The 27402-nt window shown below is 42.8% G+C and overlaps 1 protein-coding gene across 3 annotated transcripts in view; it reads left to right on the top strand.

Moving 5' to 3' along the window:
• Positions 1-27402, top strand: part of SULF1 (sulfatase 1) — a 69097-nt gene that overhangs the window by 6597 nt on the left and 35098 nt on the right. For 2 of the 3 annotated variants that reach the window (XM_032850350.1, XM_032850352.1), the window contains exons 2-8: positions 3697-3848; positions 6187-6356; positions 16407-16557; positions 17498-17673; positions 19004-19132; positions 19402-19458; positions 20188-20317. In XM_032850350.1, the coding sequence (XP_032706241.1) occupies positions 3697-3848; positions 6187-6356; positions 16407-16557; positions 17498-17673; positions 19004-19132; positions 19402-19458; positions 20188-20317 (965 nt within the window). Of the gene's footprint in view, positions 1-3696; positions 3849-6186; positions 6357-16406; positions 16558-17497; positions 17674-19003; positions 19133-19401; positions 19459-20187; positions 20318-27402 lie in introns of those variants that run through there. The other variant, XM_032850351.1, reaches the window with a different exon arrangement.

Raw genomic sequence — 27402 nt, 5'->3', positions numbered from 1 at the left:
AGGATTTAAACCCAGGCAGGCCAGCTCCGGGGTTTATACTCCAAACCCCTGTACTCTTCTACGTCTTTTAAGATGAAAGGAGAGAAAAGGGGGAGGCGCAGGGGGCAGGGAACCCTGGAGATGAGGAGCAGGCCAGAGGACAGAGACGGGCTTGAGCTTATTGAGTGAAAAGTTCCTGGAAATAGTCCCCTCTGAGGTCATGTTGGTGGGGTGTGGCCCTCGTCTGCTCCTTCTGACTGGAAGTCATTATTGCCTTTCGTCAGAAAGGAAAATCATCTCGTGGTTCTCTGTGAAAAGGTGGTTGGTCTCTGCAGACGAGAAACCTTCATAAGAATTCCTACTGCACGTAGTCAGCTCGGAGGGAAATCCTGAGTCCTATCTGACCTGAGATCCTGTATGCTTTGTCCCACACCCCTGGATCGGCTCCAGGGCTTGGCTGGGTAACCAGGCAGTGGGCATTAAGCCAACTGACTGCTTGATGGATATACTCATTTGCAGACTCAACATGTAAGCATTCATTCAACAAATAAACACTGCTATGTTTCTCGATTTGAGTTAGCTCTTCAAAGAAAATTAATCAAAAATGGCAGCTTCAGCCACTTTTGATTTCAGTGAAAACATCAGTCTAGAACTTGTGGAATCCCCAGAACACACAGAGGCCCATGAACTCCAGTTCCAGTTTCCAGAGAAGCGAAAGCTATGAAGCCCCCTATGCTATGTGCAAGGATGAGGAGCAGGAAGAGTACAGAGATGAGGCAAAGACAGTGTTCGCCCTCAAAGCCCTACAGGCTAAGGGGGATTACCTTACATACGAGCATGACTGTAGCACAAGGAGGGAAGGGAAGATGGCCTTCGAGCCACAGAGACAAATCGCTGTGGGGACTGGGCAAAGACTGGGATTAGAATGTTACCTGGTCTAGCCCTGATACATGGCGGGGAGATGAGGGAACTAGCACCGGCAAAGGCAGAGAGGTGAAAACCAGAGCAAACAGAGAAAATGCCTCAGAGAGAGGGACAGATAACCAAGAATGTGGGCTGGGGTTGGAAATGGAAAGAAAGGGATTTTGTCCTTGCATGGCATGCTATCAAATGAAACTTGATTCTATCAAGTGAAATTTGAGGGGGGGGGGGGTCCATCCACGATTGCGACAATGGGTGATGTCCCCAGAGTCAGTCTTCAGGAAGGTGGTATTAAGAGTAGAAAGGTCCGGAAGGCTGGCTAGGGGAGCTGGCAGGAGACTGAGAGTATTCATGAGGGGTGTCGAGTCATTGGAGAAAGAGGGGCAGGTTCAAGAGCTATTATCCACATGGAACCTTCAGGTGGTGGCTTCCGCGTAGCAAGGGGACCAAAGGAGCAGGTGAACCGGGAAAGGCCCTGGGGTGCCGTGTCTGGTTAACCAGGAAGACGATTATGACTCTCAGAGAAGAAAAGGGTATCTGAGGAGAGAAGTAAACTGGGAAGGGAAAAGAATTCATTCCATTCTGGACGATTCTATGAAGAGTAAGGAAAACATTCGGCTGCGGGTATCCTACAGGTAGCTGTGCATCAGGATGAAAGCAAGCTAGCTAGCCCATCAAGACACAGATATGACGTGCCGTGGGCGAGACTGAGATTCAGAAAGGCGTGCTTGAAAAGCGATACCAGTAAACTGCCTGATTCAGGGATCTGTTTTCATCTTCCCAGGCTCATCATCCAGGAACTACCTTACTTCATGTGTGTAAGTGGAGGCGCCTGAAGCCTGTTTAGTGAAGATGCACAGTGGCTTTGACACGGAAGGCATCTGGCTAGCCAGAGTTTCTCCCTAAAATGAAAGATGGCGGCCTTGATTAAAAATCAGAAAAATTAAAGCTTGCCTGCATGTGTGTATTACATACACACATATGCACAGGTCTAAGCGTGTGTGTACACAACACACACACACACCCCTCTATATCTATATATAAAAATTTCTCTACTCCTTCTTACTTAAGGGGAATGCTATGTTTATGGCTACTACAGTGACCAAACATGTAGGTTACCCAGAACAGGGCTTGTTTATGCCTGCCTTCCTGGTGGAATTACAACTATTCGGAATAGTACCCTCCTTGTCTTATGGACTGATTGGGTCCTGAAGTTTTGAGGGCTGGTTGGTTCTTAAAGAACCTTTTCAGAACAGCGTATGGGCTATAACAGTCTCTGCTTTCCCCACAAATGGAAATGTGTGTGTGTTTACACCAAACCTTAAAAAACTGGTCACAGCTGCTTGGAAGTAGGCTTTATCTCAGGATCATGCATGTAAACATGAGAATACTTTAACAACAGATCCCAGTTTGGTTTTTCTGTAATTGCCGAGTTCGAGCTACGCTGCTGCGGTATTAGAGTAATTTTTGAATGTCATCTTGAAATAGAAATGTGGATTTTAAGTACTAAGGCAAGGGTAAAGGAGAAACACTTCTTAAACATATGCAGTGTATTTTCTCTGTAAGAATCCTAAATGTTGACACATTACCTATAATCGAAGTGGCTAATGACTTTTCAGCAAGGTGATTTGGTCAGACCTTACCCACAAACTTGGGTATACTCCAGAATGCTTTCCTACACTTGTGAAGCTCTCTTGTCTAACCTGAATTTACGTTCTGTGGTGATAACACAGTGTGATTAGAGTCAAGTGAACATATTAAAAAAAAAAGAAAGAAAGAAAGAAAAGAAAGGAAAAAAAGTAATGATACCCTCTTTCGTTTTTGGCTCCCTTTCTGATAGTTATAAGGCATTTGACTTCAAGATCTAACACATTTTGTTCCTGAAACCCCAACCTGCCCTACTTATTCTCTCTTTGCCCCTCTCCTTTCATCATCTGTGGCAGAGGACCACATCCAAATCCAAAGTTTCCCTCTGACAGGATCGTAAGTTCTGTTGCCCAGTGGCCTTCCTTGGGGGTGACATGCCAAAGTTAGAAATGTGAAGTCGCCTAGGGACCTCGTCAATGAGCAGTAGTGTCAGTGTCCCACATACTTCTGTGCGACTATGATTCTATGAAAGTTAGTCATCTGTGCAGTAATTCTGCATCAGCAGAATCCTTCATTATCAAGAATAGACATACACGTTCATAAAAGACACATAATGTGAACACCAATGCCATAAAATGTGTATGGCATAGAAACCCTCGCCTAAGAAATGGAGTTTACCGTGGTTCCTTGACTTGGAAAATTTGTACTCTGGATATGCAAACCCAAAGACAAGCTTTTCTATACTGTTTTCATAATTTTTAACTCACAAATAGTAAGTTAGAAAACTTATTTTCTCACCAAGACTGAATTTTCAGTCCCCCAGTATTTGCCCAGAGACAGCACTCCACATTGCCACTGGCTACTTCTCTGACTGTTACATCAACTTAACAAAAGGATACATTCTGCTTTCATCCCAGCAGACCTACAAGAAATGGATGCACCCTGAGTACCATGATCATTATGGTGATTTTATTGCACTATAATCTGTGTATGTGGGTGCTATGCTTTTTTATTCAAAAGGGAAATGTACGTCTGTCACTTTGCCAAAGAATCAGAGTATTACACTATTATTTCGGCGTTCACTGTTAGCAAGGTTTACTTTGGTTTACTCCCCTTTTTCAAATCCTAATTTCATACTTATGCATTTATGCATTTATTTGTGATTAATCATTTCATATGAGAAAATAATCCTTTTTTCCCCCTTTGCAGCCTTTTTTGGAAAATACCTCAATGAATATAATGGCAGCTACATCCCTCCTGGGTGGCGAGAATGGCTTGGATTAATCAAGAATTCTCGTTTCTATAATTACACTGTTTGTCGCAATGGCATCAAAGAAAAGCATGGATTTGATTATGCAAAGGTAATTTTCAGGCACTTTTACACTGCATCAATTTACTTTGTGCATAATGGGGAAAAGCCATTTTCAGTGAGTTAACTTATCCGCGAGATTGGCTTTCTATGTTCTCACAATGTTAGAATGAGAAATTTTAAGGTAATTTTAAACTCCAGGCAAGAAAAAGACTTTCAAGGAACACTGACTTTGAATAGTGATTCTTTTTTCCCTCATTAGGATGAAAGGCAATCAGCCTTTGATGAAGTATCATCAAGAAAATCATAGACGCCTCCTTTCGGTCTCGTGATATTGTTTTATTTTTCTGCTCCCTAGAGGATTTGTCCACATAATCCAGTGTTCTTCTTGTACCATTTTGCTTTTCACTGGCGTGAAAGTGCATTTCATCTGTGGCTTCAGGTTTAGAGCAGACAAGCACAATAATTGAAGGTCAGGAAACCACATTCTTTGCTTTTCCTCCTGTCTGACCAAGCATTGATATGTGACAAGGACATCTGCCCCATGGCAGCGAAAGTCCACAGCATTCTCTGGGGCCATCAACCCTCAGATTTCCAAATCTGTTCACAGAAACTGAAATCGACACATCCCTCTGTGTCTCTGACAAATGCATCCCAGATTAGACTTTTTAAAATTCACAAAGGTTTTGTGATTGCCAACCAAAAATAAAACAATTTTCAAACGACAAGAGTGAAGGGGAAAATATCTTCGAATTTAGCCCACTAATTAGCCTAAAATATCCTCTTCTCTTCTAGCCATGCCCAGCTCTTCCCTCTTGTCTAAAAGAAGCCGGCAATCTGCTCTATCTAGCGTAGATCACTACGAAAGAGCCATTGGTGGAAATCGGAGAGAAGGAGCTTGATTTAATTTTGGCATGGTGCTGGCTTTATGCTTGGCCTGATTTGAGCTGGAGGAACTTAGTAGGAGATAAGGTATAAGTCTAGCTCTTCCGTCCCCTTCAGAAAACAATGAATGCAAATGAATTCACAAACATTGCTAATAAGATTCCAGACTCATCAAAGTGGAGAGCTGGCGGGGACCTTGGAGGCAGATTTGAGCAATGTCCTACAAAGTGCGCTAATTGTCACTGCCATCATTTTTTATCTGTAGGGATGCTTTCATGCTCCTTGTTCAAGCTATTAACCTTTCTTTCCCTGTTGTCCTAAGGAGAGCAAAGTAATCAAGATTCCCTCCAAAGACTAAAATTAGCGTAACTTGCCCATTATCACAGCTGATTAAGTGTCAAAGACAACTGTGTCCGAAAAGAATATATGGCTTTTTTTTTTAGTGAGAAAAAGGAATGAAACAGACACTCCCATGGAAGAAGGTGATGGCCCGTGGAGTTGTCCTCACAATGACATGTGACACAGATTTCCTCCCTTGGGCATGGCTTTGGCAGCTGTGCTGGTCCTTGAATCTACATGTGATTAGTCATGCCTGGGAGCCTCTGACACTGTGAATGCTGTCTGGGCACTTTCTGAATAAACTTTGCAGTGGAGCTCCAGGCCAGCAGTACCCACTTAGAGGAAGCAGGTGGTTTAAGTTTTCATCGTTCCTTTTCATTCCATTTCTTCCTTCCCCTTTACAGAGTTGCATCAGTCCCTCGGATGGCAGCTCAAGTCATTTTATTAGCCAGTCAGGCTCAAATCCCAGCAGCTGTATCATTTTAGTTGTGCAATTAACAGTATAGTCTGCAGGAAATCAAATGCTCCCCATATTTACTGTTTCAAGTGAATTAATTGATAAAATACTGCAGCTTTTCCCTGTGCACCCAGATTTGAGCTCTGGCTTTCATTTAGCAATTACTGTATAATTCCCACAGGTGAATTTTGAATTTAAAGAAAAGACCTTTCCTTTTGTTTGTGCATGTGCACGCGCGCGCGTGTGTGTGGGTGGGCGTGTTCTGCAACTGTGAATTTGTAGTGGGCGTGGGTGTTTCCTGCCCTTGAAGTAATTAAATTTTTTGTCAAAGAATTACATCAATGAAATCTGAGAATGAAATATGTATCCGGTGTTTCATGGGCTCTAGTGTTTGGATTGCCAGATCTGATCATTATCTTGGGCAAACAGGACTGACTGGACTCTTTTTCTTTCCTAATTGCTAAGTCGTGCCCTTACTTAAAATAAAATTTTTGCGTGTTACCAAGCTAGTCACCCTAGAAAGTAACTGGCAACTGATTTCGTCCATTTGGGAAGATGTTTTGCCGCTTTGGGAAGTTATCACCTTCCTTCCCGCTTCAGGCCTCATGCCTTCATTGAGTGAGACGCTTCTGAAGAAAGCAGTATGCAAATGCCGTCTGATGAATGTCACCTTTTGTAATTTTTGTTTTGTGTCAAATGTATGTTTCAGGACTACTTCACAGACTTAATCACTAACGAGAGCATTAATTACTTCAAAATGTCTAAGAGAATGTATCCCCATAGGCCCATTATGATGGTGATCAGCCACGCTGCGCCCCACGGCCCTGAGGACTCGGCCCCACAGTTTTCAAAACTGTACCCCAATGCTTCCCAACACATGTGAGTAATAACATCAGTTCTGGGACCTGCTGAACACGGGCCTTTTCTTTGCTCCCACCCCCCACCTCCCATCTCTCCCTCACTCCATTTCCTTCCTTGCCCTGTCTCCCGAGGCAGGAACATCAGCCAGTTCCTGCCAAGAGACCACGGGGCAGGCTGGCCACGGGGCCCGGCATAAGGACCAGGTCTCATGGCATGATTAGGAGTCACAGTATGTCCAATCTTTGTTAAGTAGCTAAATGGAAAGGAAGAGAAGCACTTACGGTGAATGGGGGAAATTTGTATCATGGGTTCCCTTCGGTTGTCTTAAATAATATCCCTGAACATGATCTCATAAAAATAACCATCCAAGGGTATGCTCCTTGTAGCGGCAGAGTGGCGCCCCCTGGTCTCTGGTGGTAGAAACACGGGTCTGTCTTCCAGGAGAATACGGGGGTCGGCTTTGCTGCAGATGTGCAATTAGGACTCCTGCAGAAAGCAGCTTGCGCCGGCTTGCCCGAGAGGCCTTCTCAGGTCATGGCTTTAAAATAACCTGATGTTTCCTTTTGAGAGGCAGGAGCTCTGGTAAGGAGGGGAGGGGAGGCCCAGAAGAGGGGTTGGGGTGCGGAGGGAGCGAGGCAGAGAGCCCTGTTAGGGGCTCCCCTAACTCCCCCTAGCCAAGAATGAAAAAGTCCGGAATGCTTTGGCAGCAAAGAACATGATTTTGTTTTTTACTCCCTTGACCCACTTCCTTCCCGTCCTCTGCAATAACGTGCAGCCTTCCCGACAGAGCACTTGGCTCTGTGTCTACGGAAGGATCCGCCATCAGGAAAGTAGGGACCGGGGAACTGGTATGTTTCCTTCAACACTAAACCTCCAAAATTGGTTCTTGCTCTGTTTATGCTGAAGTAGCATCTCTTCTCACCCATACTGATTTCCCAGCCGCAATCCTAGACAGAAAGAAAATTGAGTAAATGTATTTTTGGAAAGAGAGACATACCGAAGGCACTGTTATTGCTGGTCATTATATATCCCTGAAGAATCTTCCCTTATATGCTTATTTTTTTTATCTTATAACTAGTAAACTCATGGCTTTGGGCCAGTAGTATTCAGGTCGTCTCTGCCATATCAAGTGATTTAGAAAGAAGGAAGGAGGTCAGAGCTGACTGAGGACAGGAACTAACAGTAAATATAAAACCAGGACAGACCCCCTGCTGAACATGCCCAGTCAGGATGGAAGGATGTAAGGATGGAAGCATCTCAACATGAACTATTGTCAACAAAGAAAGCAGGTTCCCCCAGCGCCTGGGGAATGTGGTCTGGGTGAGCCGCTGTGTTTCGGAAAGAACGCTGTGGATGGATATACAAACCTCTAGAAGGTCTACCTACATATAACCATGCAACAAAATTCATGAGCAAAGCCCACAAATGGCAAGGGGCTCTCCATTCCAGATCACTTACAGATGGGCAACCTGCTGGTTCAGTGAAAGAGAAAGGTCTTTGTAGTTTTCTTCCCAGCCCTGGGACCCACCTTTCTCTTTCCTTTTTGAATCAGAAAATCACTGTGTTGGTTTTCTTGTTACACTAGCAGATGCCTAGCCTAAGGAGGCTTGCTACAACTGTAACCCTTACCGGTGTTTTCGTGAGGTTGAGGAGAGGGCATTGACAAAATGTGGTGTTTTATGGCTCCTTAGAAGTCAGCCTGCTTTGAAACTTCTGCCCAAGGTCTTGAGCCTACAGAAAAATCAGCCGCAGGTCAAGAGGTTCTGAGAGCCAATGGCATGCACAGACAATTGTAGGAGGAGAGGAATCTGCAGACTTCCCTGGGCCTTCATCATCACTGAACCACAGCATCTCCGAGCCCAGCAATTACAAATTCTATTTGATTCCACAAATATTTATGAGTGGTGCTCTCCAGTACAGCTGGGATATAGGCACGAGGAAGACACAGTTGCTCACAACCAGAAACCAGGGAGCAAAGACAGGCATGGGCCCCCTGGGGCCAAATCCAGCTTGCCGCCAGCTTTTGTTAATAAAACTTTATTGACATACAGCCACATTCATTCGTTTTTGTGTTATCTGTGGCTGCTTTCACAATTCAACTGCAGAGTAGTTGTAGCAAATACATTATGGCCTTCAATGCCCCCAGTATTTGCTCTCTGACCCTTTACAGGATGAGTTTGCCCCAGCCCCTACTCTGGGGGGACGATGGGCAAGTGTCCAAACAGCCATAGCACCAGTCAGAACAGAAGGCGTAGGTACTAGGACAGGCCTTCAAGGGGCTATGGAAGTTTGGAGGAAGAGGCATTCTCAACACGGAAAAGTCATGGACCAGCAGACATTCAGAGCAGGTCTCAAAGAATGGGTACGATTTCTGCAGCTGATCCTACAGACTGGCTAGTTGATTTCAGTTAGAAAATGCAGCGTGGACAAGTGGCCGCCACGTTATGTGAGACGATCTAAGATGTGACCTAGGAAAATGGAGCACAAAGAAAGCAAGAAGGGATAAAGCCAGAAAGGGAAACTAGCAGAATTTTGAGGACCTGAATGAATTTGTATGTGACCGTAAGCAGAGTCACCGGAGATGACGTCATTTGGTGGGGTAGTGACAGAATAAGTGACTCGGTCATTTTCTCATGAAAATTGTTTCAGTTATTTCTTTTGAGTTCACGTGAACTACCTGTGTGGCTTACTAGTGACTATAAAAAAAATCTTCACTTGACAGAGTGAAAGTATTTAGGCCTTTGAGACAAACAAACATGGGTTCCTTTTTCATGTCTTCCCACTACTAAGCCTGTGGGCATTCTTTTTTTAATCTCTAGGAAACTCCATCATCTCATCTGTTAAATGGGGATAATACTAGCACTTTGACATAATATCATGAACAAAAACTGAGACAGGAAGCACAGGTCAAGTCCCCCCATAGGGCCTGGGACACAGAAGCCACTTCATGGACGCTGATCCTTATTGATCCTTTCCATTGAGATGAACCACATAAAGCTGCTCTTTCTTGAGGCCATCTTTCCTGGCCCACAAAAAGTGAGATTTCATTTGGTTCAACTTCACGTTCAGGGGAAGCAGCTGAAGAAATGACAAGTTGATAGGTGTCCACTGTGATGTGACAAAGCTCTTGACAAGCTAAGACTCACACTGGGACGAGCCTCTCGCACCCGGCCGCTCTAAACACCCAGGCAGGATAAGCACCCATCTGGGCTGTGTTATCTTTTCCGGCTGCGAAATGGTGCTGCGAGCAAGTGCCAGTGAGGAGAACACCCTCAGCCCTAGAAAATGAAAATCCATGCAGTTGGCTAGGCGACTCAGCCTCTGTTTGCTGCTAAGCCTCGGGCTTTGGTGCCCCCGGCATGGAGAGAGCCGCTGCGGCTCCCTCGGGCCTTCAAAGGCCTGGGTTAGCAGAGTCTTTGTTGCCCAGGCCTCCCTGGCTGCCGCTCGCTGGAAGAGGGGGCCGGCGAGAGTCCGTGTGCGGCTCTTGTCACCGTGAGTGACTGCACAGGTCCACAGTTCAGTCTGTAGACAAAAGGAGTGAGACAGATGAAGACAAGCAGCTAATTGTGGAGCATGGAGCCCCTGAATGGTGGGTTTCCTTAGCAAAAACGTTTGCCACACACTCGAGCATACTTTGCAGACATGTTTGGCAAGCCCTCTGCAAACAGGAGAAGCTGTAGACACTCCCCCGTTGGGAGAAGCAACTAATGTGAACGCGTTCCCTGCGGTGGCCTTCCCTGGTGGTCACGCGGTATCCAGGTGCCTTTCATGTGGCCTCAGGCAGTCGTCATCTGGCCCTCTCCAACCGGAGTGAATGCATCGTGTTTCCACGGTACTTTCCACTCCCAACAAAGGAAGGAAGCCGGGCCAACACTGGCTCGCTGGCTTTACACTTCAAGGCTGAAGGTTTTGCCAACCAACTAAGAACTAGGACAGATATGGACCCCTCGTGACAGGAGGCACTGTTTAATCAGAAGCGGTTCAGCTGTTCTAGGCCTCGGTGATACCTGAGGGAGTCTCCGTCATAACATCACACATGATAATCCTTATCCTAAAGCTCTTCCCTGTGGCGAAGACCCTACTGTCCTTTTCAGTAAATTACCTCCCAGGATCCTCCTAGGACTGCTACACCCTCACTCTTTCTGTGACACAGCTTTTCTCTCCTGGCCGCCATGACATGATAATGTGCAGCAGTGACAGGAAAGGAGACTCCATTTACCTACCCTATGATTCTGGGGGAAGCTAAGAGACTCCCTCAGAACTTTCCTACCAACCATCCCCCTATCAACTGAAATTTTTTTATTATTCCATTTCACCAGTTCTTTCCCCTGTCCCTGGAAATGTGTCTGATTGTGTGTATGAACACACAAACACCGGTTCAAGTGAAATCTAAACTCTTGGTAGAACGATCCAGCTCCTCTAACTTGCAAGAATTGGTCTAAAAGCTCAGTTTGGGGGATGACAAAGTGTGCTAAAGGGACAACAACCTCTGTGTAAGCCTCAGAACAAAGTTTTTAAAACACCTCTGTTGTCCGAAATGGGAAAGAAGTGTTTTCCCTTAGAGGAATTTGCACATCCTCACTTCATTGCTTCCACAGATCCATAAAAGAAAATGCTTTTGAAGACGAGAGAATTTTAAATTTTCCGTAAGAATCTTTAGTCTGGGCAGAACTCATCACTCCCTCCCTGTGTTCCCACTTTGTTCTTCTCTTTGTCATTGACTGCATATCCCATGGCACTGGCTGTTTACCCAGACCCTTGAAGTCAAACTGCACACCTCCAGGGGGCAGCATTCACACAAGATACAGTTTGAATGAGGCCCTGGAGTTAGGCAAGATAGCTCTTTCCAGAAGGCAGGGCCAAGTGTTACCTCTCTGCTTCCGGTGTCTGGGGAACATGGCTCCTTCCCCATCCCTTGCCAGATATTTTTTTGTTTAGCAAATGAATAAATGTGTTAATCCCAGGTGACATTAAAACATATTTTGATAGCATAAAAATATTTAAGCAGTCAGTTTTATGAATTAAAGGACACCTAGAAATCATCGAATGCCATAACTTTTTAGGTTAAAAAATGAAGGCCCAAACTCTATTTCAAAAAAATAAAAGACCCAAATGGCTCTGCCCAAGTAACGTAAGTAGACAGAGACAAAGCTGGAGCTATTCTCTTGGCCCCAGTTGATCTTTGTACTTCCCCTGCTTTGTTCAGCACTCGTCACAGTTACAGTTAATATTAGAAGTGGCTCCCATGTGTGGGTTTGCACAATTCTGTTGGAGTCTGCAGCATCTTAGAAGACTTTTTAAATTAGTTTCCTGCGGTATCTATAATCAAGATCATTCGATATTATTCTGCGTGCGTTCAAATGTTACCTACCTAAAGACATTTGAACTCAGGTGGGGAATATCTCTACAAAGTCAATTAAATAAGTTCAATTTGAGTGAAAGCTGAGATGGTGTGGCCTGGGAGATTAAGTATAGAATTTCCAATTTAATGCTTTGAGTGAGTGTCTTAAATCTATATAACTAGCTTATTCTGGGAATTGAAACCTATTTCATTTCTCACAGAATGACGGACCCACTACCAGTGCTCTTTAAGAGTTAGATCATTAGAGTTTTTGTTGTTGTCCGAGACTAAATAACAAATGAAGAAAACACACGTGCGGATATGAAATGCTAGAAATGTCTTTCTTTTCACCGGATGACAATAAAGGCCATCAGCAGTAAAAATGAACTGCTAAGTTCTTTGCAATTCCCAGAATATGGATTTCATACACAACACATGCATTTCTTAAAACCATTTCTCGTCTAGTGAGAATTATTCTCCCCAAATACCCACCCATCAAAAAGAAAGGTGACATTACTGATTTTCAGGATTCGTGTTCTCGTTATGCCAATAAGCAGCAGAGGAGAGGGAATCAAAGCCCAGAGAGAATTGGCATGGACGGCAAAGGTTGAAGTCACAAATGTGAGGTCAAAAGGATCTAGTGCTGAGTAATAAATTCAAACACGAAGAAAAAGCAATGTGCAGAGAAGCCTCACGGGGGGAAAGTTAACATTTTTTAACTATGAGAATAGTCTAGGTTTGGGGGAGAGTGTAAGGCCTGGAATGCAGAATTACTGGTTAAAATCCTTCTTGGAACAGACAAGAAGGAGCCTTACGAGGTCAGGCACATGCGACTGTGACCCCAAAGTGGATTTTTTTTTTCCTTAAAGCAACAGAAACTTAAAAACGACAACTTAGTCATCTCTCCTCTCAGTTTTTAAGCAAAGAGCCAGTGTTATGTCTTTTCGCTGATGCATCCAGTTTGCCTTGGAGGGTCCGACTTTATCTTGTATTGTCAGCAAAAGCAGACACTGGGCAGCTGGTGGGAGGTACTTGAACGGGGAGCAGAAAAGGCTAATGGACAAAGGCTAAGGATTTTAGGACTTAGTTTTGACAGAAAGGAATGCATGTATCAGACCTTTGAATGACAGGGATTTTGAGGTGCTTCTTGGGGACTCTGGTGCAGGACTCTGGTCGTTGTGACGTCATGGGAGGAACTCCGGCCCTGGGAAGGAATTGCTGAGCCTCTGTACACTTTACTTTCTCATTTGTGAAATGGGAATAAAATGTCCTGCCTGCTCCTCAGGGTTGCCACAGCAACCAAAAGAGCTATTAAATGATGAGATCTTTCCCAGCTACCCACGAGAACAAGTGTGATGTGGTCCCAGGATGTGTTCTCTGGAGTCACTGAAATCTCCTTAAACCCTCACAAAGCTCTGAAGTCGTTATGCCCATTACACAGATGGAGAAACAGAGTCTTAGAGGGAAAAAAAAAAAAGTTGCCAAGATCACGCGGTCATAAGTAACAGAGCTGGGATGAGATTTCAGGTCTGATCCCCAAACATTCTGGAACAATCGGAACTGTGATTTTCCACTTTTCCCCAAAACAGTTACCTGCTCCTTTCAGTGGCTGATGTTCCAGCTGAGGGCTCCAGGCCCTGTTTGAGTCATTGTGAGTCAGTTCTTAGGGAAGCAAGTCTTAATTATCACTGGAGGACAGAAGGCTGCATCTTCCAGGAATTTGGAAGACCCCAGCAGGAGGCAACCACAGGTCTTTGGCAAAAGATCACTTTTCAGCAACATTGTCAATTCCAGCGACCCCCGACCTTCCACCTGCAGGTCCCCGAACAGCTGCTGTTCAGTGGGTGGGAAGCAGGGGCAGGCTGTCTTCCTTTAAAAGGCAAATGCATCCCCTCCACTCCTTACCCCCTGCTGAGATCCCACCTGGGATTTCAGCTCCAGAGCTGGGGGTCAGCTCCCACTTGGAGAAAATAAAGGGGGAGGGGGAGAAAAAGGCAGTTGGGGGTAGGGAAGGACATCTTTGACAACAGACCTGAACTCTCCTTTTTAATATAAGCCAGATTTAACATATGTCATTGTGTAAATCCGGGAGTCCAATTGGAGGCTTGTAATTTGCTGTGACCTTCCCCATTCCTCAAAGTGAGATGGAGTTGTGCCAAGCACATCAAGGTAGCTGGTAGAAGATATAATTTGCCTGCTGGGAGTCTTCGTTTCAGTTCCCTATTGTTAATTTTTATTTGTGTTGAGGTTTTGTGGCTTTAAAAAAGTCAACTCTGTTTATTTCAAAATTAAGGCAAACCAACATCAAAGGCAGTAAGAGGAAGATGTTTAGGTATTATAAAGAAACGTGTGATCTTTTATAGCCCTATTCTTTTTCGAGACACGTATCAGTAAATGGTTAGGGGACCTTTCATGACCCACTTGCTCTATTTTTCTGACCTCTAGCCACCCCTGAGGGTGAAAATCCCTCTCGGATGGGGTTTAGAAGCCCCCTCTGTCATCCTGCTCAGCCTCTCCATCTAATCCTGTTTGTACCACGACATGCTGCGTGAAGAATAAGAAACAGGGTTTACATCCTTTCCTACTGCATGAGCCCCTGAGATTGAAGAGGCTGATTCCACCCGTGTTCACTTTTAGATATCAGGAACCCTTTCAGGCCAAAAACACGGGACAAGTGGTTCATGAGTCATTACCCGGGTAAACATAAGAAAGTTTATGCTGAAAGTTTCTCTTAAAAAGAAGAGCAGGTGATACCTGGAGACCTTGTTTGGTTTTTAATGCAACAGGATTTTTCCACCCAGACACTTACATAGAATGTTTATTGGCTCATGTAGGAAATTCATGTGCCTCTGTACTAGCACTTTTAAGTGATATAGAGATAGATAGATAGATAGATAGATAGATAATAAATAGGTGATAGATGGATAGAGAGATGATTGATAATGATTAGATAGATAGAGATAGACAGATCTGTTGTTCCTCAAAAGAGCTTTTTAAGAAAGGTACTATTATCCCCATTTACAGATGAGCAAAGTGAACCATACTTGCTTTTCCTACTCTGCAAATCTGCCCCTTTAAAAAGGAGTTGACTTACACTACTGAGCACAATTTATACAATCTTAGGGATAGTGTCTTCTGTGCTCACTGTTATGCTGGTATTTGTGCTGTTTTACTTCTGCTAGTTAACTAGCATCCAAGAAGCTCAGTGGTACCAAAACAGCATTAAAAAAAAAAAAAAAAAAGATTTTATTTATTTATTTGAGAGAGAGAGACAGAGAGGGAGAACAGAGAGGGAGAGTAAGAGCAGAAGCAGACTCCCCACTGAACAAAAAACCTGATGTAGGACTCGATCCCAGGACCCTGAGATCATGACCTGAGCCAAAGGCAGACACTTAACTGACTGAGCCACCCAGACACCCCAAAACAGCATTTTCAACTATCAAAAGTGAGATTTTGAAAATGTATAACAGGCAGCATTTATATTGTTCAGCATGCATAGGAATAGCCCAATAAACAATTGTGTAGCTCAGAACTTCCAGGTTCACCCCAAGGGAAATTTGCGCTAGAGCAAACCAGCAGAGTTCATGGTAAATGCTCCTGAATTCACTCGGCTCACAGTGATTATTTCTCTAGGGTTTTTCGGGTTTGGGTTTGGGGTGGTTTTTTTTTTTTTTGGATTTCTTTTTTTTTTTTTTAAATTTTTTTTTTTTTTAGAGAGAGAGCAAGAAGGGAGAGGAGCAGCGGGGGCAGGGTACGGGAGGGGGAAAGAATCCCAAGCAAAAGGACACTGAGACCATGACCTGAGCCCAAATCAAGAGTCGGACACTTAACTGACTGAGCCACCCAGGCGCCCCTATTTCTCCAGTTTTGTAATATAAAAGATGGCACAGGAGGATGAGCATAGCAGCATCTAATGGTCAAGGGATTTGGGTTAGATCTCAAAAAGAAGGCAACATATTTTGTGGGTCTCCAACAAAATGTATGAGACACCACTTGGATTTCTGCAATAAATTAAATATAGGCTTGAACCCGCATGTTCGAGAGGAATAAGACCCACCTCCCTGTAGTTAACAAAAATTGTGTCTGCACGTGTATTGAATTGTCTATAAAAAGAATGGCTTTATGGATAAGCATGTATATGGCAGAAATAGATTGGCTTTAATTCCAGCACAGCCCATTAAATTAATGGTATCTATATATAAGGTTAGGAATGAGAAAAACTCATAGACTACATATGTAAGTAATCAATATAATAGCCCAGTAAAATCAAGAGGAAAAAATACATTATTCCACATCTTTGTATCTAATAATATATCTAATAATATATATATATCTAATAGCCTAATTAACTACAACATTTATAGAGTTAACATCACCATGAAAACATCCCCTTGTGTGTTACAGAATTTTACCTTTAGATCTTACATGATCATCCTGATGTCTTTTTACACATTTTATTCAATGAATCAAATGAACTTGCACTAATTACCTTTTTAGCTGCCCGTCTAGGTTTTATAAATTTGAATCCATATGCCTTTTGGGGATGTGTGATATTTGGGGTAGTGGAGTTTTGAGCTCTTCTTATAAGCATAGAAGACCCGTGGGAGACAAAAATAGCAATGTCTAAATTACCTTTCCTAAATGATTACTTCACAACCTTCAACTTGAGATTTTTCTCTACCTGACTAAAATTATACATAGTAAGAATCCTTTCTGGGTATTTTCAGAACCCCTAGCTATAACTATGCACCAAACATGGATAAGCACTGGATTATGCAGTACACGGGACCCATGCTGCCCATCCATATGGAATTTACAAACATTCTACATCGCAAAAGGCTTCAGACTTTGATGTCGGTGGATGATTCTGTGGAAAGGGTAAGTACACAAACTTGCCTCAGTGACAGGTTTTGGTCCAGCTTCCTTGGTGTAGATCCATTCTTCCTAATTCTTTCTTCATCTCGTAGGTGTTTTCAAGAGAGGGAGAGAGCCTGTGTGCGTGAATATGTGTACGTGTGTGTTGAGTGACTTTATCTTCCCTCCCTTATCTTGACCTCTTCTACTAGCTCTCCAGGCTTGGTTCTTTGGAGCCAGCAGCAAAGAGGACAAAATCAAAACACCGTAAGTCAAGAGCTACACTCACAAATACCTTCAAGAATTAGGCAAATAATGTAAATACCCAAAGCTGGTCTTGTATAAAGCGATAGGGCATGGCGGGGACTATGGGACACTTTAAACGCCCACATCTGTAACAAGGAGCAACTACTCAGCTCCAGCTTATTTTTCCTGCGTAGGAAAATAGATCCAGTATCATGAGTTCTTTTGACTTTTCAAAGGAAACCAGAAATACAAACATTTTATTTGAAATTTCCTGAATTTAAAAAAATAACAGAAGCCAAACAAAACATGCCCAGAGGCTGGATTTAGTTGGCTCAAGCTCCAAAGCAGCCTCTTCGTAATCCTTGATAAAGAGTGATGATAAAATTTGCTTTAACAGTGGATTTTCGAAGTAAAACCTGTAAGTTAGGTGGCAGGGACTGTTTTGTAGAGTTTGTTGTTTGGTTTTTGTTGTTGTTGTTTTTTTAATAGGTGCACAAAAGCTTGAAGAACAATGTGCCAGATTCAAAAAAGTTACATTACTCTTTTATCAGACATTTTCCCTCCAGGATTGTAAGCAACTGGAACATGTAGATAGTCATCATGTTTCTCAGCCTTGTTGAAGTGACACTTGCCTTTAACAAATAATGGGGAAGACTTTCGGGGAAAATCACGGCAACACTCTTGTCATCTTGCCCATCTTGTCTCCGTTGTATTTCAGCTGTATAATATGCTCGTGGAGACAGGCGAGCTGGAGAACACTTACATCATTTACACCGCTGACCACGGTTACCATATCGGCCAGTTTGGACTGGTCAAGGGGAAATCCATGCCATACGACTTTGATATCCGTGTGCCTTTCTTTATTCGTGGTCCAAGTGTAGAACCAGGATCCATGTACGTATTTCTCTGCTTGCAACATTTGGCTATCATGGCTTATGTGTATCTGAGATGATTCGATTATCAATCTCAGGGTCTGGTTTCTTTTCACCCAAAACAGAAAAGGGGGTAGGTAGGGGGAGGTTGCTAATTTAGAAAGTGAAAATCTTAGTTTTTTTTCCCCTGCCACATGTTAAATTAACTGAAGTATGCTATTTAAAGAGAAAGGAAAATTAACTATCAATGACTAATTCTGCCAAATGGACCAAAATCCACATCTCACGGCCTGTGCTCACAGACATAGAATGGGATCACTAGGGACATATCTGTATTTTCTTTGAATCAGACATACACTGTCTTTAAAAACAGAAACAAAAACTGAAACAGTGCCTGCCTCTAGTTGTTTTTTTTTTTTAATTATTACTAAAGAAAAATTTTTAAAGAAAATAAAATTTTTAAAAAGTATGATTTTCTTTTAGAAGAAAAAAGGGTCTGAAAGACTAGCGCTCTATTTCTGCTACTTGGGAAAAGTAGACAAGTATTATTTGGGAAAAATTAGACATGTCACTGCCTCCCTCTGCATCTCTCTTTTCCTGTTACAAAATGGGTTTTATGTTCCCTGCCATCTACATCAAAATGTTCAGTGTAAAATAAGATTGCGTACATGAAACAAGTTATGGAAAGAGTTAAAGAAAAGAATCCATGTGGAATTTCAAATCCTGAATGGTCCTAAAGGAGCATCCAGCCAGGACTACTACTTCTTTTTCTTCTCCTTCTCCTTCTTCTTCTTCTTTTAAGATTTTACTAATTTGTTTGAAGGGGGGCATGCCAGCATGAAGAAAGAGGAGGGCAGAGGGTCAAGCAGACTCCCCACTGAGCGAGGAGCCCCATGCGGGGCTCAATCCCAGGACCCTGAGGTCACAACCTGAGCTAAAGGCAGACGCTTAACCTACTAAGCCACCCAGGCACTCCCCAGCCTAGACTCCTGATCTAACACAGAAGAAGCTTGGCACAGCACCAGTGCCTCTCTCAGAGTCCCTGATTCTGGAAGTGGCTGCATTGGGGCCCAGAACCTGGATATTCTGAATCTCCTCCATGTGCCTCCTCTGCCACTACATCTGGGAGAAGACGATAGTAGTAAAAGGGCTTCTTTGAAAGTTATTGTATCTCTTCAGGTCATTGGAAACACTTTGAGAATTGTCTGATCTAGGTGAAACAGTTTTATGTGTGAAAGACTTAGGTAGGGGGAAGAAGGTTGAAGGCCAAGAAGTATCAGTGTGGAGAAAGTGGCCCTCCGTGCCACCCACACAGACATTAGTTCCGGGAGTGACCACTTGTCCCTTTGCAGAGTCCCACAGATCGTTCTCAACATTGACCTGGCCCCGACGATCTTGGACATCGCTGGGCTCGACACTCCTTCCGATGTGGACGGCAAGTCAGTCCTCAAACTTCTGGATCTGGAAAAGCCAGGTAACAGGTGTGTCCATTCGCTTTCCCTCAGTCAGCCCCAAGCGCCTCAGCCCCCAGAGCCAGCCGGCCACTGAAAGGAGTGAAGGCCAAGTACCTCTTGCCCATGAGAATCACCCTAAGCTGAGAATGTCTTGGCTGTTTGTGAACAGCATACTGATGGAGGGGCAGTCGCGGTCTGCGGGAAGCGAGAGGTGTTTCTTTAAATAAACTGTGAGCACAGATGCATGTGGAAAAACGTCCAGATACCAACAGTAAATATTATTATTTTGCTTTCAGGTTTCGAACAAATAAGAAAGCCAGAATTTGGCGTGATACGTTCCTCGTGGAAAGAGGGTAATTACTAGTTCCTGGGGTGCTTCTGGGAACCAGGCCTAGTGGGCAGCTCTCCCTGCTGAGTATTTTTTTCCCCCTTATTCCAGTTTACTAAGCATGCAGATTTCGTAAGCTTGGTCACAAGATTGAATGGTTGGCTACTCATTCTCCACTGGCTAGCACAGTAATGATTGTTGCATCAGAATTGTAAAGCATAAGTTCTCATACAACGGGACCAAAGCGTTGACTGTTGCATTTTTCGACCTCGGTTCTGAATTGGACCAGTCCATTCCTTCCTTCCCAAGTCCTGCCTCACCCTTTCCTTTCTCCTTCCTTTCCGTAAGTGCCTTTCCTAGTTTTAAGTACACATATGAGACTGTCATTTCCAGAGTCCCTTCTGGGTTTCCCCTTTGGATTCATAATCCTCATTGTCTCTCTCTCTTTTTTTTTTTTCTGTACATATATTGAGAGAAAAGCATTTATATGAATCTAAAGCTAAACACTTATGCCCAAAATTTTGAAATTAATGTTTTAGGGAGATAACGATTCTTCCTAGTACCTGGCTTATAATTTTCACAAAGGAGTCAGCAAATGTTGAGCTCCTATGGACAAGGTCTTATCATCTATTTCACACCATTTGAAGAACATGGAGGAGTCATGCTGCAGGGGAGAAAAAGAGAAAAGGAAAATACACTGGGTGGGTAAATCAGATCATTTCTCACATCAGGAACTTCTTCTTTTCTGTCAAAGGAAGTTTTTACGTAAGAAAGAAGAATCCAGCAAGAATATCCAACAGTCAAATCACTTGCCCAAATATGAGAGAGTCAAAGAATTGTGCCAGCAGGCCAGGTACCAGACAGCCTGTGAACAGCCTGGGCAGGTGAGTGACACGGCTTGTCTTCACCACAGGTCACATGCTTCTTCATTTCTAATTTTAACAATTTCAACATATAAAATAATGTACATTTATATATAAATACGTTTTTCATAGTGGTCATGCAGCGCTCGCTGTGACAGCTCTCTTCTGACTGAGAATTATTTAACTGGTCTAAGCTGGGCCTCCTCATCACTGCTTGGGCTCCCTTCAGTGAAAAAAAGATGGTGCCCTCAGAGAGAACTAGATATCCACCCAATTAGCCAACACCAGTTCAATATATCACACATGTGAAATGGGTAGTCTGGTTAGAAAGATCAGAATCTTGGTTCCACCTGAGGAGTAGCCATCACCCTCTGGAGTCCGGTTAACTGGTTATCAAGAAGGGTCAAGAAACTACTTAGTCAAGATCCAGGGGTAGATGTTAAGCCCCTGGGCGGTGAACCACCCAAGACACATGATCGGGTCTTCCCATCCTGTACTAAAGTCAGATGTCATCGAACCCACAGAGGTGGAGAGAATCATGACCAAGACTGGGAAGTGAAAAGGGAAGCCATATTGTGTTTGTTTATTATTTCTACTTCTGCTCACAAAATTTCTGACATCAACTATTTCATTAGAATGAATTATTTTTATTAATGGAAATATTACTACAAATGGGGTGCCTGGGTATTTCAGTGGGTTGAGTGTCCAACTCTTGATTCTGGGGGAGGTCATGATCTTGGGGTTGTGAGATCGTGTCAGACTTCACACTCAATAGGGAGTCTGCTTGAGTTTCTCTCTCGTCCTCCTGCCCCTACCCGCCCCTCTATCAAGTAAATAAACAAATCTTTAAAAAAAATTACTATAGAATTAAGGACTACCCAGAACACCAACTATTATCAATAAGAACTAAAGAAATACCATATGATGAATTAACACAGGCCTGTTTCTAAGGAAAGTGAGAACGTATGAATGCTAACTATTTAAAACACTCTTGATTGACATCTACACTAGCTAAAACAAGTACTGTATCATGATGAGAGAGGAATTACCTAAGTCATTGAGACAAAATTGAAGGAAAGTGAAAAATAATAGTTATTATGCATTTGTCTTACATAAAGCACTATACATGGAGTTTAGTTTAATAATTAGCTCTGTTTAATAATCCTCATATCCGTCCAACGAGGTAGACATTGTTGTTCCCATTTATAAATGGGCAGCTGGTGAGTGCAGAGCTGGGATCGAAATGAGTTGTAGGATTCAAAAACTCGGGCCACTCGCAGCCTTCCAAGGTCAGTTACATTAACGAGGCAAAGAGAAGTTCACATCTGTTCTGAGTCTTTTCTTCTCTTTAACTTATCTGACCTCTAGATAGCCACACAATTAGCCAATACCAGTTCAGGATACCAGGTACATGAAATGGATACACAGTCATTATTAAAATGACCTCCTAAATGTAGGGCATCACAGTTGTACTGGTGATATGGTATCTAGCTTACTGAAGAGACATTCACAATAAACAACTTGAGCCTCATACTTTCTGCATTTCCTCATGACTTTTTGTCCTCAGGGATTCCTTTGAAATAGAAAAAGGTGGGGATGGAGGTTGATGAAGGAAGGGATAAAACCAAGCCTGCATGACGTTCTCGTAAGTCTTAATTTTCAAGTGTTTAGTGGAGAAGCTTAGACTTATTCATTATATTTTAATATGATGTCTTCAGATCCTTCTCAAGGAAGCTCTAAGTGTTATTATGACTAAAACCTCAGAATTGTTCTGTAGCTCTAAAATGATTTTTATGAGCCAGCCTCAATAGACTAATTTGCTTTTATTCAGGAGTTGGAAATGTTTGGTGTTAAATATATTTCACACGAATTGGTGATTCTGTTACTATTTTAGCCTTCCAAGTGGCAAGCATTACACCCTTTTGAGAATTAGGTACACTGCCTACCTTTCAGTATACAATTTTGCAAACCCCTCTCCATATGGCTTGTCCTGGAATTTTAATACATGTCCTAAAGGGCAAATGTAGTCTCAACTAGATTACGGCATGTTGGCACAAACTCTTCCCTCTTGTGAAATGCTAACTGTGTTAAGAATGTCACTTCATTTTTTTCACAGTTTTCTAAACTTGTTTTGCCCACCATAAAATGCTTTAATGCCTGGTTCCCTGAGATTCTCCTCTGCTGCTTTATTTCCATGTGAATCAGTCTGAATATAGAATATATCACATGAATATATGTAAATGTTCGCAATAATTTCTTTTAGAAGTGCCTGAATTATTAGAACAGAGAATTAAACTCTACCCCGGATGGCGATTTCTTTCTTTCTATAGGTGATGCTCAAATTATAGCTTAAAAATCTGAGAACTTCTGGAAATTTTTGAGCCTCTTCAGGTCAATTACAGAAACTGTGGGTCAAACCTGATAGCTCGGTTGTATTCTACAGAATCTTTATGTTTTGGGACCTGTGCTTTTTCTATCTGGTTACTTTGAAGATTATCTTGTTAGTTACAGTATCAGTGACTTTTAAAAAAGGAAAAGTCCAGAAGAATGAGGTTGTTTTGCTCTGGATCAAGGAATCAGTTAAGGCTAGAATGAACTCTAATCTAATCTCTTCTCTTGACACTGATTGCACACCTGGCCCGTGGCCTGCGTCTCTTCCTCTGACCAAGGTTAACCAGCTCCATTCAAAGACAACACAATCTTCTCTTTGGTTTGACTCTGTACGGGATAGAGAGGAAAAACCCAAAATACCAAGCCCATTCTCTTCACTTCAACCCCCAAAGAAACGGTGTATTTCACCCATGAAACCATACCCTCCTGCTCGGTCCCCTAAGAACTGCTTGGCAAGGTCAATGTGGATGCACAAAGGAGGTAAATGAAGGAAAGAAAATAGGACATCACAAAGTTTGGGTTAGAATATTGGCATCCGCTACTATTTACCTGTGTATTTGGGGACTGGATTAAGAGTCTTGGGTTTTCTATCCCTAAAGTTAAGAAAATTAATCTCAGTCTCATAAGGATTCCGTGATATCATATATGTAAAGTGCTAGATGAGTTACAAGGCTACGTGGGAATGTTGGGCGTTATTTCTGTTCCGGACCATCTTACCTGCTTTTTTGTTCCTGTGAAGCCAACAGGGAATTCAAATGGGCTGGAATCCCAGACATTTGGCAATACTTCTTCCACTTTGTGAACAGAGCAAGCAGCAGGGACTAATTAAGACGGCATGGACATATGTGTTTGCATTACTTCTGTGTTCCTGAATTAATATGAGGCTGAGTATGAATTCCTGCCACTCTCTCAGCTGGCATTATACCCCCAAGCACATTATGTACAGATTTATGTATGACACACTAAACACACACACACACACACACACACACACACACACACGTGCAGATCTCAGCTTCTATCTGAAAAGACTTTGGCTCAACAAAGAACACACATCAGTGATGCTCAATTCTGGCCGCACCTAGAATCACCTAGGCAGCTTTGGAAAGGGCGCCAGGGTGGCTCAGTCAGTTAAGCGTCCAACTCTTGGTTTTGGCTCAGGTCATGATCTCAGGGTTGTGAGATTGAGCCCCGCCTTGGGCTCCACACTGGGCAGCGAGGGTGGGAGAGTTGGGGGGGGGGGGTTGCTGGTTAAGATTCTCCCCCTCTCCCTGTGCCCCTCTCGAAAGAAAAAAGAAGGAAAAGAAATATCAATGTATATATAGCCTCCCCCCCAAACCAATCAGATTAACGGGTCAGAGGTGAGGTCAAGGTATCTGTATTTGTTAACATAGTTAAGAACCAGAGGTCTAGAGTCAGAGAATATTGAAGTTGGAAGGAGTCTTAGAAATCTCCTAGTTGAAAGGTATCCTTTTTCTAATAAGGACATTTAGATCCAGAAAACTTAAGCCACAAACTCAAAGTCAGAACCTGCAACTCTTCACTCCCAGCTTCATCCTTTCTTCCCCAGAACATGCTGCCTCTTCAAAAATGTAACAGAGTAGATTTTCTCTTTGAAATTATAGATGGCATTTGCCTGGCGGAAGCCACAGGAGCTTAGGACCCACTTAGAGCATCTAGGGAAGTGGTTCCCAAGCCCTGCACATTAGAATCACAGAAGCAGCTTTACAAATGCTGATGTTCAAGCTTCACTCCAGACAAAGGAACACAGAACCTCTGGGGATGAGACCCAGACACCCCGTGATTGTTTTCCAGCTCCTGGGTGATTTCTTTGAGCGGCCAGGACTGAGAATCATTCATGCCAGGAAAAAGTTACTCTATTTTTCCCCTTCTAGGTATAGGGATTGACTCCTTAAAAAGGAGTTACATAAAAGAGAAATTCACGAGGCCTTCAGTTTTGGAGTACACTTCATCTATTCTCTGTTGTTTGAAAAAAGCTTGTTTTTCTCTTTGATAAAGAAAATTTCATGTCCTCTGCGAGTTGTTAAATTCCAGTAACCTGGCAATTTCATTTGCCTTTCTACTATTGTGTCAATATGAAATCAAAGATTTGTTGACCATTACGGAAGAACCCCAGATCAAGCAAGCGGGTACTACTTGGGAAATTAGAATGTGGCTTGTCGAATGTCCTGGTTTAGCTCCAGGATTTATGTTCTCATCCCAAAATTATCCCTCTGACCACAGATCTTCAACCTTTTGTGACCAGCTGCAGAGGAGGAATAAAAGGCAGTTACCAGTAAGATCGGGCAAGTTTGCCAGGAACTGACAGCCTGTTTCCAGAAACTCACTGAGCCCTGGCTAAAATTTCAGCCTGGCTCACAGACCCTTGCCCACGGCCCTCCTTATTCCAGAGGGACGGCCCCAAGGACCGAGCCCCAGTGCCACCCTCTGGCTGAACGCTTGTCTGCATGGCGCTCAGCACCGCCCACCGGGCCGCAAAACCTCGCCTCCTCCCTCCCCTCTTCAACCTGCACTGAAGGACATTTCTGAATAGTTGTGCCTCTCGATGTTTTGACTTCTGTGCATTTTTTAAAACACAAACCGCAGACTTAAATGTCAAACCATACTTAACGATGCCCCAAACGAGTCAGAAAAAAGACAAACATAAGGCCATTTTACTTATAAACTACCTAATGCGGCCACACCCGACTTAATTTACGCTCTTGCTTCCCACTACTCCAGAACACAGCCCGCTCTGGGCAGGATCCCCTTCTCCCTGCTCGTAAACAGAGCATTCTCGTCAGCGGCGGCCGGCATGTAAGCTGTTGCCTCTGCTTCCCAAATGCTATTCCCTCCACCAAGGCTGTTGAGAAGCCTCACATTCTACCACTCTTTTTTTATTGGGGTCCTAATCAATTGGGATTGCATCCTGGGTCCACTGCTTTCTTGCTACGTGACCAGGGGCAAGTTACTCAATTTAACTCTGCCTCAGTTTCTTCATCTTGAAGATGGGCATAATAATAAGTACCTGCCTCAGAGGGTCACAGTAAAGGTTATAAGAGATAAGTGTATTAAACATCTAAACCAGTACCTGGCACATAATAAGCACTCAACAAATACGGGCTATCACCTGTTGGCCCAGGTCAGTGTACCAGTTGTGCTTTCCCCAGACTGTAAGAACAATACTCCTTTCGACCTTTCATTATTGACTTTTACAAAGGATTATCCAGATGAAAATCTGAAGGAAGAAATATTTTCTCCTGTTTCTCTTTCCTTTCCATTTCTTCTCCCCTCTCCCATCTCACCCTATTTCAAAGAAGACAGGAAATAAATCTTAGCACAAGTAACTCTACTTAGACTGGTGAGAAAATCTGACAATGGCTTCGGCTAAGTAGCAATATGAACGAGGATGTTTATATGGTACTTTTATAGTCCCAGTGTTGAGATGAAATTCTAAATGCATGTCCACAGACAGGTAACTGTGTTTTACGATATTGGTACCGGCCTGAAGGTTAACCAGGTTATCCCAAAATTACTGTATGGTTGTTTTATTTTGGAGAACATGATTTGACCTGCATTATGACCAAATCCACATAATAAGACATATAATGATGACAAATAATCCATGTGTGTTTGTGTCTATGTGTGTGTAAAATTAAGCTTTCATTGCAGTGTACTTTTGAAAAAGCTGTAGCCAAATTTTTTTGTTTCTTATTCATGAATAAGTGGGCATAAATAAGAATATAGAACATTCTTAATCAATCTGAAAAATATCTGCAATTAAAAATGTAGAAACTAAAAAAAAATATAGAATCTATAATGATTATCTGGTAGGTACTTCAGAAAAGGGAAGTAAACAGAGCTCTATCTTCAACTAATATTATGCTAGGCACTTTACACGGAACATTTTATACCTGAAAATTATTTTGTAGAAGAGATCTTATGCTCATTTTAAATATAAGGAGACTAAAGCTCAGATGGGAAAGTCACTTGCCCGAAGTCACAAGTCTGAGTTCAAACCAAGATCTGTGTGATTCAAACCCACAGTCTCCCCACTAAATAGTAATTATTGTATTATATACAATGTGCAAGCATGAAACATGAACTTGCACAAGGATTGGATAACCGTTGTTAAAGGTCAATTATAATAGGTCAATTATAATAGGTCAATTGCTCTGGATTTATATAGTGCATCGTTTTCTCAGAAATCCAAAAATATTCAACGAGTTATTCTCATGGCATATTCTTGAGGCCAGGAGAAGCAAGTATTATTTTACTAGATGTGGAATCTGGAAGAACAAAAAGATTCTGTAATTTGCTCAAGGCCGTAGAGTTAGCAGGAAAACAAAATGAAAATGGAGGGCTTCACATCCCGAACCCAATACTTACCTTCATATCCCTAATCCAATACTTACCTCCATTAAAAATGACTATCTCTCATTAAGTTTGCATAAGACCAGGTTAAGTAATAAACTTAACTTGTGTGTGCAGAGGAAGATAGTCTGTGAAATAATAACAATAATAATAACAATAACTGCCTTTGTTGGGTGTCTACCAAGTACTGAGTTCTTCCTGCTCCTGAATGAGTTCTAATACTCACGAAGCTTGATGGTAGAGCTGACTTGCTCAAGGACACATAGTGATGTGAGAAAGCTGATAGTCGAATCCAGACTTTTCTAGGTTTGAAAGTCCAGACTTCTGCCACCGAGCCACAT

Source organism: Lontra canadensis, unplaced genomic scaffold (assembly GCF_010015895.1).
Source record: "Lontra canadensis isolate GAN:19392208 unplaced genomic scaffold, GSC_riverotter_1.0 scaffold373, whole genome shotgun sequence".
Taxonomy (NCBI): domain Eukaryota; kingdom Metazoa; phylum Chordata; class Mammalia; order Carnivora; family Mustelidae; genus Lontra; species Lontra canadensis.
The sequence above is the reverse complement of the archived record's forward strand: the minus strand, read 5'-3'. Positions and strand labels throughout refer to the sequence as shown.